General features: G+C 46.1%; 1 protein-coding gene across 1 annotated transcript; it reads left to right on the top strand.

Moving 5' to 3' along the window:
* Positions 1–5,194: 5,194 nt before the first annotated feature.
* Positions 5,195–15,656, top strand: c5h1orf115 (chromosome 5 C1orf115 homolog). The gene is made up of 2 exons (XM_004914791.4): positions 5,195–6,124; positions 13,664–15,656. Exons 1-2 carry the CDS (start codon positions 5,819–5,821, stop codon positions 13,784–13,786), a joined length of 429 nt encoding a protein of 142 aa, XP_004914848.1. The 5' UTR covers positions 5,195–5,818; the 3' UTR covers positions 13,787–15,656.
* The last annotated feature ends 328 nt before the right edge of the window (positions 15,657–15,984 follow it).

The raw sequence follows: 15,984 nt of genomic DNA, 5'->3' as shown, positions 1-15,984 counted from the left end.
TCTTAATGATGTCATTTCTTTTATAGGGCAAATTAGCTGATACCCATTTGAGATGTTAAAGTGGTTGGTCTTCATTTTTTTATTTGTGGTTTCTTAATTATTTTACCCTTTGTTTAGCAGCTCTCCATTTTAAAATGTCAGCAGTTATCTGGTTGCTAGGGTTTGAATTGCCGTAGCAACCTAGGATTGGTTTGAATAAGAGACAGATATATTTATAGGGGATTTGAATAGAAAGATAAGTACAGGGATGGGATCCCTTAATCCTTATTGGGGGAAAAACAATCATATTGAGTTTAAACCGCTTTTAACTCCTTTTTTTGTATGGAGATACAAATTACGGAAAGACCCCTTATTCAGAAATCCCCAGGTCCCGAGCATTCTGGAGAACAGGTCCCGTACCTATAATAAAATATAACAGAGAACAATGGGGTTTTTTTGGCTGCCGGGGTCAGTGACCCCCCATTTGAAAACTGGAAAGATGCAGAAGAAGGCACATCATTCAAAAACTATAACAAATAAATAATGAAGACCAATTGAAAAGTTGCTTAGAATTGGCCATTCTATAACATACTAAAAGTTAACTTTAAGATGAACCACCCCTGCAGTTCATTCTCAAACTAATCACTATGTATGAAAAATGTGGGCACTCTAGCTCACTAATATACATGGAGATTAAAGAATCCACTTTTTCGGATTCGGCCGATCCCCTGAATCCTTCGTAAAGAATTCGCCTGAATCTGAATCCTAATTAGCCATGACTATCCTGAAAATGATTTTCCTTAGTGATGTCATCAGTTATTATCGGTGCTTAGTGATGTCATTGGCTACAAGGGAAACCTTTTTGTTGATGGCGACCAAACGCCCGCTACTAACTTCCATTTCTAAGCAACGCTGGCAGGAAGTCGAACAGTCGACCCGGTGATGTGGCTTTGTTTATGGGCCCCATAGCAGATTCACTTTAGGGCCCCATAGCTGATTCACTTTAGGGCCCCAAAACGTTGGTAAATTGACCTATTGTACCAAGATATAGTGAATTTGCTCTTTAATTAGGGCCCCTCTACACTTCTGGGCCCCTGAGATTGCTTCCCCTGAGTCAAACAGAAAACCATATTCTCCATGCAAGCAGAAAGCGACTATAACATGCCGTATGGTACATTCAACATTGGGTTTTCAGGCGTAAATAAGAGTTCCGTATAGGGTTCTGGTTTCTCTATAGACCATAACCTACAGCTGAGACTCCAATCACTGCTAAATATTTATTTGCTTCTCCTTCATCTCTTGCCCCCGGGCAGGGCCTGGGAGCCTTTTTCTAACTGCCGCCTACCCCTCCCACTCCAGCCGCCATTTAGGATTTGGTAACGTTATTACAGTGACCTCTGCCGACGTGGTTGTATCATTTTGTTCTTGTGTTGCCAGTGCTTTAATATTTTTACCAGATCCCCCCCCCCTCACCCTACGTGTATTTATTCCAGTTCATTATGCTTGTAATGTGCAGCTTTGTAATAAGGCGACCGCCTCAAACAAACACAAACAAATATATATATATAAATATATAATTTTTTTTAATTAGTGTAAAAGAAAAAAAAAAGCGAGAGAGAGAGAGAGAACCACTAGTGCTGGTACATTTTACTACTTTTTTATTTTATGAAACTAACCTGTTACAGGTTGGATGGTGCAATGTTATTTAATGTCGTACTGACTGTGCAAAACGCGTTGTTTGTGGCCGGCCCCTGATAGCGAGAGGCCCCTCCCCCCCGGGGGGCTCATTGGTTCAGAAATTCTCCACTAAAGCTGTGATGGACCTTTATTTGTTCCCCCCCCATTCCCATCCGTTTCTTTTTATTTAAATGTTATTGTTGCCATGGCTTTTCTTTCTTTTTTTTTTTTATTATTATTATTGTTACTACCGAGGCTTCCTGATTGAGATTTGACGAAATCCGTACAAAAACGTACTGTAACCATGTGACGTAGCTTTACTCTTTTGTTTTCTTTTGCGATGGTTTTCTTTCTAAAAATGGACATGTATTGTTGCCTTAGGAAAAAAAAAAGGGTGATAAAGAGAGAGTTTACCCCCCCCTCCCCTTTATTTAGTGTACTTAATGACATTTTGATGCAAGATATTCACTCTTCGGTGCACTCTATTAAAATCTACTTGAACAGTTCTCGTAACAAAGATCTTGTACCCTCTTATTATTACTTGTCCTTTCTACCCACGCGGCAGGGTCGGACTGGGGCTTCAGGGGCCCAATGGGGCAACTACCTGGGGGCCCACCCATCCCAGTATCTAGCTCCTGCTCCCCCCTGCACCGTACCCCACTCCGCCATCCATTGGGCCCACTAGGTTACTCCCCAGTCCAATATACGGTATAAATATATATATCCTTATAATTGGTGCTCAGTGATGACATCGGTTATAATCAGTGCTCAGTGATGTAATTTTTGTCACATGACTTGTGACATGTATTATAAAGTAGGGATGCTCCGGATTCGGTTCGGGACTTGGGCCAAATCCAGCCTTTTTTCAAAGTATTCAATTTCGCCCAAATCCTTGCTCTGTGCCGAACCGAATGCTACTAAGCATGAATTAGCGTTCTGAAGGGTTACATGTTATGGGGGGTGGGGGATTTTTTAACCCAGTTCGGTATTTGGGCGACTCCGTCGGGTTGGGTTCGGGGGTTCAGACGAACCCAAAAAAGTGGCTTGGGTGCATCCCTAGTTATAAGGATATTAGAAGTCACGTCGGAGTAACATGACCGAGAATGAATCATAACTTTAGTTGTATAACTCCTCGGTAACTTATAATATCCTTATATTTTGCAATAGGGGGTATATAATTCACTATGTAGGACTCGCATTCAAATGTAAAATGTGTTGGGGAGTCGCACAAGCAGGAAAATGGTTCTTTGGGGATGTTTAACAAGGGCTGTGATTGGCTATTTGGTAGCCCCATGGGGACTGCTGGCCTGCAGGAGGTTTCGCTTGGGGCAAAACTGTGTCTCTGGGCTTTCAATACTTGTCTCCAAGCCAGAAATGTAAAAATGGCACCTACTTTGAGGCCACTGGGAGCAACATCTGGGGGCCCAATATACTTCCTTTGCACTCTGAGGGGCCACTGGGCATTTATAGATATAATAGATACTGTATTTATATTTTCAAGTCTGTTCCTTATGCATTTCCTTCAGCGAGCTGAAGATTTCAGACTTGGGGTGGCAGGAATGTATCCCAGGGATTAGTGGGCTGAAACCTGTGCATTCGAGGACCCTCCTTTGCCTTAAAGGGATACTGACATGGGAAAACACATTTTTTTTCAAGCCACATCAGGTAATAGAGCTTTTCCAGCAGAATCCTGCATTGTAATCTGTTTTTCCCATGGGGCTAGCCATATTCTTCATTTCCCAGGGTGCCACAGCCATGTGACCTGTGGCGTGATAAACTTCACTCACACTTTACTGCTGCGCTGCAAGTTGGAGTGATATCCCCCCCTCCCCTCACCCCCAGCAGCCGATCAGCAGAACAATGGGAAGGGAGCAAGATAGCAGCTCCCAGTAGGTATCAGAATAGCACTCAATAGTAAGAAATCCAAGTCCGGCTTGGGACTCCTCCAGTTACATGGGAGTAGGAGAAACAATAGGTTAGCTGAAAGCAGTTCTAATGTTCAGGGGCTGCATTATATCTACGTCCCATTACTGCTCAGTATAATGTAGTTATTTGGGGGATGGAAAAATAAAAAAATGTAGGAAAGACATGCAGGACTATAACTTAAAGCTGTGGAATTCAGTGTTGGCATTACTGGAGCTGCCCCTTGGCACGCTGGCGCAGCACAGACCTCCCCATATAATGAGAATTGTTGCAGGCAAAGCTGTCACATGTGCTGAGCCCGGGGCCCTGGAAGAGAACTGGCCCTTTGATTCTGTGGGAGCCCAGCAGGGATCACATGGCCGGCTCTTGGCTACGGAATGTCATGCTGCGGATTTGTGCCTGGAATGTTTAACCCTATAAACCCCCCTGCCCGCTCTGTACTGCACCTTCAGGTATGGTTCCCAAAACATGACTCTATTAAAGGGAAAATCCACCTAAAAACAGGTTTATTTTTTGCATAATGAAAGAAAATAGTATTGTAAGCAACATTCCATTATGCATCCCATGTCATTGTTCACTGGCTTTACACTTTATTGGCATGTATTTGCTATAGAAAAACAATCTGTATCTCTTTCCTTAGCAGCTCTCATCCAGGTCTGTCTGGCTTCTACTACATTGATTCAATAGTCAGAACCAGCAATGCAGAGAATGTATACAATGGGACAAAGGTTCAGTTTCATTTACAAATTGCTTTAAAACCAGTGCAAATGTAGAATACATGTAAAGAATTGTTTTTCATGTAGTTCCCTTTTAACCACCTGGAAAGTATAAGTACCGAGTGTAACTGCTGCCTACGGCATAGATTCTGCCTGCTGGGCCCAATGTGTTCTGTTAGTGCCAAAGGGTCCAAAATCAACACTTCTCCCCATAGAGTTTAATGGGAAAGTGATAAAGCTCCTGAAAAGTGCCAGGCTATTTGGATGGCAGTAGGATCATATGTGGGTCCAGTCGAGTAGAACCTTACCTACAGAGACCCACTTACCCACTCCCCCTATTCCCTAGGCCTGCTACCTCACCCTATCCGCCAGGGGCTAACTTTAACACCAACCGCATAAATAACTGTGGGGTCACTGTGGGAAGTAGATCACTGTGGGAAGTAGATCACTGTGGGAAGTAGATCACTGTGGGAAGTAGATCACTGTGGGAAGTAGATCAACTAGGAACTAGGATACAGACCCCCCCCCCATCAGTGCAACAAAGACAGTTGGAAGGGGGTTGTTTATACACAGCTCATTATCTCAAGTTGAATTAGCTCAGCTGATTGTATGTGTGTTAGCCAAACAGAACAACCCATTTTTCTTGTTACTATGGGGCAGATTGATGAAACTTCCTAACATTTACTTTTTAACTATTTTCTACACCGGAACAATTCTTTAATCATTTTCAATTCATTCAATTTAGATCACTGTAAGGGCTGTCAGAATCCAAACTCCTGATTGGCCCTGGGCACTTATACCCCCAAAGGGCAGAATGGAGTTCACTCACAGTAGTTGAAGACATTTTAATCAATGGCTAAATGGGCGACTTTGTCCAAACATTGATTTAACTTTCTGAGCGACAGAAAAGTTGTTAGTAAATTGGGACAATATGTAGCGCTTGGAATTTCTCTGCTTTCCCCATTCCATAACTGATCAGTAGGGAAATCGTTATCAAACGCTAATATGTACTTTCCCTTCACCCACTGCTCGAAATGCGCCTAAAATCCCATTTTCCCTCGTTGATAAATAGGGCGGAGCGGATGACATAAATGGTGAGAACATTGGCAGGGGATGAAACACAATGGTTGGAAGGGAGGGGACATCCTGTGAGAGTGTCTGTCAATAAATAGACCCTGCCATATTTAGCTGGGAGTACAATGAAGTTGGGGTCCCTGAGGAGCCACAGAACAAAGGCCGACACTGGGGCAGCGGGGTGCCGGAGCCTGCGGAGATTAGTGTAGTATCGCAATACAGCCGCTAGGTGGGAGACGAGAGCCCATAGGAACTGCATATTCCAATATCTGGCTCCGGATTATTGCCTTTGTTATTGTAGGAGCCCGACACAGCCGCTAGGTGGGAGCAGTGAGCACACACATTCCTATACTGGAGGGATCGAAGTCCGACACTTGTCAGTGGGGTTTTACCCAGAGCAGCGCAGTTGCGGCAGTCGCAGGTGATTTCGGGCTCTGGCCAGTGGCAGTATGCCGGGGGGCTACAAGCTTAAACGCAGAAAGAAGAACAAGTACCGCAAGCTGAGCCCGGAGGAGGGTAAGGGCACCTGTGTAGAGGATGAAGGGAAGGTGGCACAGGAGCAGCTGGGGGGCAGCCAGGTACCCCGGGGCACAGAGCCCAAGGGCAAGAAGAAGAGACAGAAGGGCAGCAGCAAGAAGGTGCATGTGGCTTCCCTGCCGGAGAGGTACGAGCCCCTAGAGGAGGCGGCAGAGGAGAAGGAGGGCCCCCAGGAGAGGGCTTATAAGAGAAAGCAGAAAGTAAAGAAGTATGCCAAGGTGAGTGTGGGCTCCATATGTGCCAGGCTGGGGGGCAGATCCCTGGTATGAGTGGGGCTCCATGTGTGCCAGGCTGGGGGGCTGATCCCTGGTATGAGTGGGGCTCCATGTGTGCCAGGCTGGGTGGCAGATCCCTGGTATGAGTGGGGCTCCATATGTGCCAGGCTGGGGGGCTGATCCCTGGTATGAGTGTGGGCTCCATGTGTGCCAGGCTGGGGGGCAGATCCCTGGTATGAGTGGGGCTCCATATGTGCCAGGCTGGGGGGCCGATCCCTGGTATGAGTGGGGCTCCATATGTGCCAGGCTGGGGGGCCGATCCCTGGTATGAGTGTGGGCTCCATGTGTGCCAGGCTGGGGGGCCGATCCCTGGTATGAGTGGGGCTCCATATGTGCCAGGCTGGGGGGCCGATCCCTGGTATGAGTGGGGCTCCATATGTGCCAGGCTGGGGGGCAGATCCCTGGTATGAGTGGGGCTCCATATGTGCCAGGCTGGGGGGCCGATCCCTGGTATGAGTGGGGCTCCATATGTGCCAGGCTGGGGTGGGGGGCCGATCCCTGGTATGAGTGGGGCTCCATATGTGCCAGGCTGGGGTGGGGGGCCGATCCCTGGTATGAGTGGGGCTCCATATGTGCCAGGCTGGGGTGGGGGGCCGATCCCTGGTATGAGTGGGGCTCCATATGTGCCAGGCTGGGGGGCCGATCCCTGGTATGAGTGGGGCTCCATATGTGCCAGGCTGGGGTGGGGGGCCGATCCCTGGTATGAGTGGGGCTCCATATGTGCCAGGCTGGGGGGCCGATCCCTGGTATGAGTGGGGCTCCATATGTGCCAGGCTGGGCTGGGGGGGGGCGATCCCTGGTATGAGTGGGGCTCCATATGTGCCAGGCTGGGGTGGGGGGCCGATCCCTGGTATGAGTGGGGCTCCATATGTGCCAGGCTGGGGTGGGGGGCGGATGCCTGGTATGAGTGGGGCACCATATGTGCCAGGCTGGGGTTTGGGGCCGATCCCTGGTATGAGTGGGGCACCATATGTGCCAGGCTAGGCTGGGGGGGCCGATGCCTGTTATGAGTGGGGCACCATATGTGCCAGGCTGGGGTGGGGGGCCCCTGTTATGAGTGGGGCATCTGTACCTACTATGGGTTCAGTATTCTGTGTGGGGGGGCTCCCTGTCCCTACTATGGGTTCAGTATTCTGTGTGGGGGGCTCCCTGTGTAATTAATACAGTAAGAAGTCTCCCTTCCTTGTGTTTTGTTGGTTCAGCCCACACAGTCCTAGGGTCCATAAAGAGTTAATTGAAAGTTAAGTACAGTCCAACTATATTTTAGGCATTATAGGGAGTATAATAATCTTTATTGTAGCTCATATATGCAGTGTAATAATAATAAAAATAATAATTGCTCTGGATTAGTGAGACCCTGATCCAAAGAGCTTACAATCTAATATTTAAGCACTAGAGAGAGAGAAATTGCTGAAAGGCACAGGAAGCACCAGGGAAATCAAACTCAAATCAGAGCCTGGTGAGGCAGGGAAACTCTTCATTTAGTTCCTTGCTTAGAATGATCACATTGTCAACCCCTAGTAACTCACTTATTATTGTTAAATAAAGTTCCCTCTGTCACATAAGATTCTCCAATCCAGACATGTTGATCTTGGGTGAGTTGCAACAAAGGGATGGAGGAAGGGGTGTTGTTTATACAGAGCTTATCTCTAGTGAAACTAATTCAGCTGATTCCAAGGGAGACTGATAGTAACCCATGTGAAACCAAAGCAATTCTGTTACTGCTTTATGTCACTATATGGAATCTTGTAATTAAAATTAAATTAATTTGACCACGGTGGGGTCTATAAGGGGTCTATAGAGGGTCTATAAGGGGTCTATGGGGGGTCTATAGGGGGTCTATAGAGGGTCTACAGGGGGTGTATAAGGGGTATATAGTGTGTGCCCCTGTAAGGGCCCAGCATTTACATGTGCAGGTATAACTAAATGGGGGGAGGGGTGGGCAGGTTCATACCCCCCTATATTTTTGGGAATATCCCAGTACAATGTGGATTCGGGGCTGTTCCTTTATGTATTGATATTAAGCAAGTCAGGAATGAGCTCATTGATGCCTCATGATGTAATAATGATGTCATTCAGACCTTTGGCCGTCTCTCTCTCTCTTCGCTGACTCTCTAGACTGACGTCCCTTGGAGAGTGTAGCAGGGAGCTCAGGCTACATACACCATAGCTCATGCTATTTATGTGTGGGTCACCTTTACATTAACTTGTATTATGTTATAGAATGTCCTATTCTTAGCAACTTTGCAGTTGGTCTTCATTATTAATTTTTTATAGTTTTTTGCTTATGAAATTTATGAATATTGTTACTTTGTATTACTTATCTTACTATTCAGCCCCTCTCCTATTCATATCCCGGTCTTTCATTTAACCCCCTGCCTGATTGCTAACGTAAACAAGACCGTAGCAACCAGGTAGCTGCTGAAATGGAGAGCTGCTGAACAAAAAGCTAAATAACTGAAACACCACTTAAGATAAAAAATGCGAACCAATTGCAAACTACCTCAGAATATCAATGTCTACATCATATTAAAAGTTAATTTAAAGGTGAACTACCCCTTTATTATGCCCGTTAATATGCCGTCAGGGTGTGCTTTTTGTCTGCAGCTTTAAATGGGAGACCTATATATTTTTAATGGGGATGAAGGAGCCCTGTACTAGTGCCAGATACACATACCAGGAGGCCTTTACACTGCATAATGCTAGTATGGAGCTGCCCCCACTGAGTGCGCCTTGGGGCAGTTTATTGTATGCAGGGGTCCCCCCGCCCCTATTTGTTGCACACAATGAAAGAAAATGCAGTTGTAAGCAACTTCCCAATATACATTCATATCACATTGTGACTGGTTTGTCACTTATTGTTACAGAAATCAGTATTGTGTTTACCCCTTTCGGTTCTTTGGTTGTGACTTTTGAAACAATGTAGCAGAAATCAGTTCTCCTCCAGGTCTGTCAGTCAGCTGACAGCGGCTACATTGTTTCAGGAGTCAGAACCAGCAGTGCAGAGAATACAAGGGACAGACAGATGCTGCTTTCAGTAGCGATCACATTAACAAATGCCATTTGGGTACCAGGGAGCCTGGGGATCAGATAGGAAATGCCCAGATGGGGGCGCCACCCTCACTGCCCTGCATAGTAAGGCCGAGTATGGGGGAAGGGGGCAGTTTGGGGGGGGGACCTTTATGTGGATGAAAAGCAGGACCAGTCCACTTTTTCAAAAATTGATAGGGGGGTTCCCCGGATGTCTGGGATTAAGAAGAAAACAATAAACAGAAACAGAAAACAATATTGATATATTAAAATTTTAGTATGATATAGAGAGGGCTATTTCAAGACAATTTGCAATTGGTCTTCGTTTTTTTTTTTTATTGTTTTCAGTTTTTGATTTCTTTAGCTTTTTGATCAGCGGCTCTCCAGTGTAGAATTTGTTGTTATGGTCCAATCTACCCTAGCAACCAGGCAGTGGTTTCAAAGAGAGACAGGAATATCAATAGGAAACTGGCTAAATTGAAAGATAAGCAATAAAAAGTAACAGCAGCAATAAAATTGTAGCAGCGCAGAGAAATAGGTTTTTTACTGCCGGGGTCAGTGACCCCCATTAAAGACCCCCTATAAAGAGCCAATAGAGAAAGTTAAATAATTTAATAGCGATAACAAATGCACAATGAAGACCAACTGAAAAGTTGCTAAGAATGGGACAGTCTACAACCTGCTAAGAGTTAACCTGAAGGTGAACCACCCTGTTAACCCTTTACGTTCTGTCGATGGTATTTTTCCCCAGTGTATTTTGCCCGTCAACTCAGACAGCATTTTAAGGGTTAAAGTCTTGTAAAAAGAAATCAATTGGGCTATAAAGAAAGGGGGCGTTTCCCTCCCTGCTGGGAGTCTGATGAAGGGCTATAAATGTAGCATTTCCATAACATCCTTTGCTTCTGGGAGAAGCCCCCTGGGATTGGTCAGTTCCTTCTCTGCCCGCAGCCAGCGCCGTCCCTGTGGCCCAATAAGAATACAAGGAAATGGCTAATGCCAAACAATAACGGCACAAAGGTCAGCATTCCCTATAGGGTTCCCTTTCATTAAATTCACGTTGCATTTGTGCCAAGCACAGTGTATAATGTTCACTAACGGACATTACTGCCCCTAGTACCACCCTAAAGCGGCCCCTGGTAACATGAGGGGTACTGGCGCCTAATTACCCATTAGGCTAATTTTCCAAAAGCAGCAGTCCTGCCCTGCTTTATGGCTGAGATTCTAGCTATCTGTATAACAGAGCATTCTGTCACAGTGGCACAGATCCTATCTGATCCCCCCCATTGTAAGCAGCAGTCCTGCCCTGCTTTATGGCTGAGATTCTAGCTATCTGTATAACAGAGCATTCTGTCACAGTGGCACAGATCCTATCTTATTCCCCCCCATTGTAAGCAGCAGTCCTGCCCTGCTTTATGGCTGAGATTCTAGCTATCTGTATAACAGAGCATTCTGTCACAGTGGCACAGATCCTATCTGATCCCCCCATTGTAAGCAGCAGTCCTGCCCTGCTTTATGGCTGAGATTCTAGCTATCTGTATAACAGAGCATTCTGTCACAGTGGCACAGATCCTATCTGATCCCCCCCATTGTAAGCAGCAGTCCTGCCCTGCTTTATGGCTGAGATTCTAGCTATCTGTATAACAGAGCATTCTGTCACAGTGGCACAGATCCTATCTTATTCCCCCCCATTGTAAGCAGCAGTCCTGCCCTGCTTTATGGCTGAGATTCTAGCTATCTGTATAACAGAGCATTCTGTCACAGTGGCACAGATCCTATCTGATCCCCCCATTGTAAGCAGCAGTCCTGCCCTGCTTTATGGCTGAGATTCTAGCTATCTGTATAACAGAGCATTCTGTCACAGTGGCACAGATCCTATCTGATCCCCCCATTGTAAGCAGCAGTCCTGCCCTGCTTTATGGCTGAGATTCTAGCTATCTGTATAACAGAGCATTCTGTCACAGTGGCACAGATCCTATCTGATCCCCCATTGTAAGCAGCAGTCCTGCCCTGCTTTATGGCTGAGATTCTAGCTATCTGTATAACAGAGCATTCTGTCACAGTGGCACAGATCCTATCTGATCCCCCCATTGTAAGCAGCAGTCCTGCCCTGCTTTATGGCTGAGATTCTAGCTATCTGTATAACAGAGCATTCTGTCACAGTGGCACAGATCCTATCTGATCCCCCCATTGTAAGCAGCAGTCCTGCCCTGCTTTATGGCTGAGATTCTAGCTATCTGTATAACAGAGCATTCTGTCACAGTGGCACAGATCCTATCTGATCCCCCCATTGTAAGCAGCAGTCCTGCCCTGCTTTATGGCTGAGATTCTAGCTATCTGTATAACAGAGCATTCTGTCACAGTGGCACAGATCCTATCTGATCCCCATTGTAAGCAGCAGTCCTGCCCTGCTTTATGGCTGAGATTCTAGCTATCTGTATAACAGAGCATTCTGTCACAGTGGCACAGATCCTATCTGATCCCCATTGTAAGCAGCAGTCCTGCCCTGCTTTATGGCTGAGATTCTAGCTATCTGTATAACAGAGCATTCTGTCACAGTGGCACAGATCCTATCTGATCCCCCCATTGTAAGCAGCAGTCCTGCCCTGCTTTATGGCTGAGATTCTAGCTATCTGTATAACAGAGCATTCTGTCACAGTGGCACAGATCCTATCTGATCCCCCCATTGTAAGCAGCAGTCCTGCCCTGCTTTATGGCTGAGATTCTAGCTATCTGTATAACAGAGCATTCTGTCACAGTGGCACAGATCCTATCTGATCCCCCCATTGTAAGCAGCAGTCCTGCCCTGCTTTATGGCTGAGATTCTAGCTATTATATGCCGCAGTGGGAGATTAATCTGAAGCCTAAGGGGCAGTAGGATGTGCTTTTTCTTCCTGATTTACTTGTCGCTTATTAATAACAGAAGCCACGTGTTGCTCCGCCAGTTTAGCCACATTCTCTGTGTCTGTGTCAGAGTGCACTGTCAGTTCTGGCTTATATATAATGTATCACTGCCATACGGGGCTGCTGAACTAGCAGTATCGTGTATTGTTGCACTCAGGTCTCTCAGGGGCGTCACACTTGGCTTTGCAGGGTTTGGGGGGGCTACAAGTACTAAAATTCCTCCCAGGTGGATGGGAATGCTGGGACAGCTGGAGGGCCACAACTTGCACATTTATTACACAGTCATTGCCCTGCCGTGGCTAGTAGAGCAGGTTTCCCAAAGCAATGACTCTGCAAATGAAGCATTCTTTTCTGTCATTTTGTCAGCAGGGGGCGCTGTTTTATTGGAGCCTTTGGGTGAAAGATTTGAGGGTTGCACCCCCTATAACAAATAAACACATTCTCAGATCCATAACAGTCAATATTCAATGCAAATACACTGTCAAAGTGCTTCAATGAATAGAGGAGAGGGGGGCAGTTTGGGGGTCGGGTTGGGCAGAAGCACTGGGAATTACATTACAGGTGTTTATAATAGGGGTCTTGGCCTCGGCCTGGAAACCCAAGGTGGGACCCATTAATAATCCACTGCATGACTGGGTAACTGATCCCAACCTGCCCCGTGGGTACAATGCTGAGTTAGCTGGGTTCTACCCTCAATGGGCCCCAGTTATTAGTCTCCCTGTCACCCCCTGGGCAGTGGAACCCAATGAAAATACAATGCCCACCGTGCCCTCATAATCTTACCCACACTCTGCCTGCCCATGCCCTGTTATTCCCACACTCCTCATAGGCCCTGACCCCCTTTGCAATGGGCCCCTGACCAAAGTCCCTTCTGTCCCCCCCAAAGGACAGCATTGTGCAGACCTGACTGAGATTGGCCTCTCCCCTGTCCGTGCCCCTGATAGCGATCCGAGTAATGCCCATAACGGCCTCTAATAGGGTGGATGGGCCCAAACTGGCACCCCCTTACTGTAAGCACCTTTAGTGTTGCACCCCCTTACTGTAAGCACCTTTAGCGTTGCTAGGAGTAACTGTGGGGTGCAACTATGGGCATTGTTCTGGCCCCTCATAAGTAGCAGGTACTCAATGTTCCGGCACAGCGACAGGGATATTCTCCTGCTGGGAACAACACACAGGGACGGGGTAGCGCCCTATCAGTGTTTGTACATCGATAACGGGTCCAGACTAAAGGTCACATGATAAGCTCAGAATCTGCTCCCAGGGCAATATGGGCCGGCAAGGCTGATGTCATTCTATACGAGATAGGGTTATTCATACACACCTTCTGCCTGTGCTGTCTACATATTATATTGTCTATTACATTATATTGTGATATCCAAACTGTGGCCCTCCGGCTGCCTTTGGACTACAAATCCCAGCATCCCTAGCAGCATTATATTCTATCATTTTTGTTCTTTAAGATATTTATATACTTTATAGATATTTATTCACTCACAGTTCCATTGTAGCCTTTATATATCAATAAGATCTTTCTCCCTTGTGCCTTTTCAGAATGTGGGGAAGGCTGTGCGCACCGGCTGCCGATACCTGCTTATTGGGATCCAGGGACTGGCCAATGCCTACTCGAGTCCATTCAGCATGTCCTCTGTAGTACTGTCATCTATGACTCGCTAGCCGCTCCGTGAGACTTTGTCCAAGAATTTCAAGCAACTCATCTACCTTCAAAGAAACTGCACAGAACCACAAAGGTCCCAGAAGATCAGAAGTCATTTCTAAACTTTTTAGTTTTTTTTTGTAATATATGTATTTTTATTCACAAGCACATTTATAACGAGGAGAGACCAAAGCTGTGAATGCAAATCAGCAGGAATTCTGGGATGTCATGTATGTAAAACAGCAGGAACAATCATTCTTTTGATTTGTTTTCATGGAAAAGACTCATCCACTGTGTTTCTATAGCAAAGCCAGGGTGGGTGCTGATCAGATCCCAGTAGAAGGGGAATATGGTCATTGCAAACAAAAAATGTGACTCCTGGAGACAATTGGTCTCCCCAAGTGTGACAGCAAAAAAGTGGATTGAGCAACTGGTGGGAATGTTAAAGCACTTTGAATTTCTGGGAAAACTTCTTATTCCTGAACAATAGTCTGTTTAGGAGTCAACTTACTGCTAACTGTAGAACCAAGTATTGTCTTAGGTGCCAGTAGTACTTGGCCTGTGTCTGCTGTTGGGTTCAGCTCTTTGGGTGACACTACAGACTCGATTATGCACTTTTTGGGGCAATGAAGTATTAGGATATTATAAAGTACCAGAGAAAAACTGATTTGGGGCTCAGCAGCATTTCTTCCATAAAGAATTTATTCTAATACCTAATCCCATTAGGAGGGCAAGGTGGAACAGGGGGAGGGCAGGGTGGAGCAGGAGGAGGGCAGGGTGGAGCAGGAGGAGGGCTTAGTGGTGCAGGAGGAGATCATGGTGGTGCAGGAGGAGGGCTTAGTGGTGCAGAAGGAATAGAGTGTGGAGCAGGAGGAGGGCAGGGTGGAGCAGAAGGAGGGCATAGTGGTGCAGGAGGAGATCATGGTGGTGCAAGAGGAGGGCATAGTGGTGCAGAAGGAGGGCAGGGTGGAGCAGAAGGAGGGGTGGGTGGAGCAGAAGGAGGGCTGAGGGGAGCAGAAGGAGGGTGGGTGGTGCAGAAGCAGGGGAGAGTGGAGCAGGAAGAGGGCAAGGTGGAGCAGGGGGAGGGCAGGGTGGTGCAGGAGGGGGGTATATGGGTGCAGAAGGAGGGCACATTACAGAGGGGATCTCTGGGGGAGCCTACTGTGTGTCCTGTCACATAGACAGCAACATGATACCTTCAATAGGCTGCTAAGATTCTCCTCTCTAACAAATGTGCTGCCAGAATGTAAAAGCAAGTTGTTATAAGGTGTCAATTATGCAGCTCTCCAGCCTGTGAACTACAACTCCCAGCGTCTGTGGCTCACAATGGCTTGATTGCTGCAAGTTTTACATCTGTTAGAGAAAGTGAGAGGGATGTGTGAGAAATGAAAGAGGCTGCGGAGATGCAGGATATTTCGGTTTTGTAAAGCAGAAGGGAAAAGAAACGTTTTGATTGGTGAAGAACTGTCAGCCAATAGTGGAGTCTAGGTATGGGGGGAGTGTTGGGGAGGTTGCACCAATTTCTTCCTGGTTGGGGTGGATGGTAACTTGCTATAGACAGAAGGGGAGAATAGAAGGAGGGCCCAATGCAGTTAATAAAGGCAGGGTCAGCACATCCCCCAGCGGCTGTTGTTAAACTACAACTCCGGTGACATGCTGAGAGTTGTAGTTCAAGTGGTAATTTTACCTAATTAATCTGAATAGACTGCATTTTATAATGAATTCTTGGTAAATAATGTTCGATTGGCCGTAACATTTCATGCCTGTCATTTGTATGGAACATACAATGTATTATATATATATATATATTGTACTCTTTGTAATGGTTTTAATATATGAAAAATTGTATTTTCTGCTTCTTTTTTTAATTAAAATTCTTATTAAATGTCATTTTCCTGTCGGAGTGTGTGTCCCTGGGCGAGTTCTCCATACGTTCATAATCCCAAATTTAATTGATTTTAAATGCTGCAGATTTTTCCTGTTACCATTTGGTTTGCTAACTTGTACCCCCACCCCTAAACCAATCCCCCCAAAACAGCTGCATGGTGTAACCTCCGGATATCAATATAAAATAAATGTAAGGTCAAGTACTATTTAGAACTGCACCAGGGAGGTGAAACTGTAAGGGTGACTGTGTGGTGACACCCAGTGGAATAATCTAGTATTGCAGTTAAATAGAAAACAAGTTTAAAGGGGCAGTTTACATTTAAATTAACCT

Source organism: Xenopus tropicalis, chromosome 5, assembly GCF_000004195.4.
Source record: "Xenopus tropicalis strain Nigerian chromosome 5, UCB_Xtro_10.0, whole genome shotgun sequence".
In the NCBI taxonomy this organism is placed as follows: Eukaryota; Metazoa; Chordata; class Amphibia; order Anura; family Pipidae; genus Xenopus; species Xenopus tropicalis.
The sequence above is the reverse complement of the archived record's forward strand: the minus strand, read 5'-3'. Positions and strand labels throughout refer to the sequence as shown.

Coding starts and splice junctions, on each gene's coding strand:
- c5h1orf115 (XM_004914791.4), top strand. CDS start 5,819: ATGCCGGGGGGCTACAAGCTTAAACGCAGAAAGAAGAACAAGTACCGC. Junction 6,125..13,663: donor AAGTAAAGAAGTATGCCAAG/GTGAGTGTGGGC, acceptor GTGCCTTTTCAG/AATGTGGGGAAGGCTGTGCG.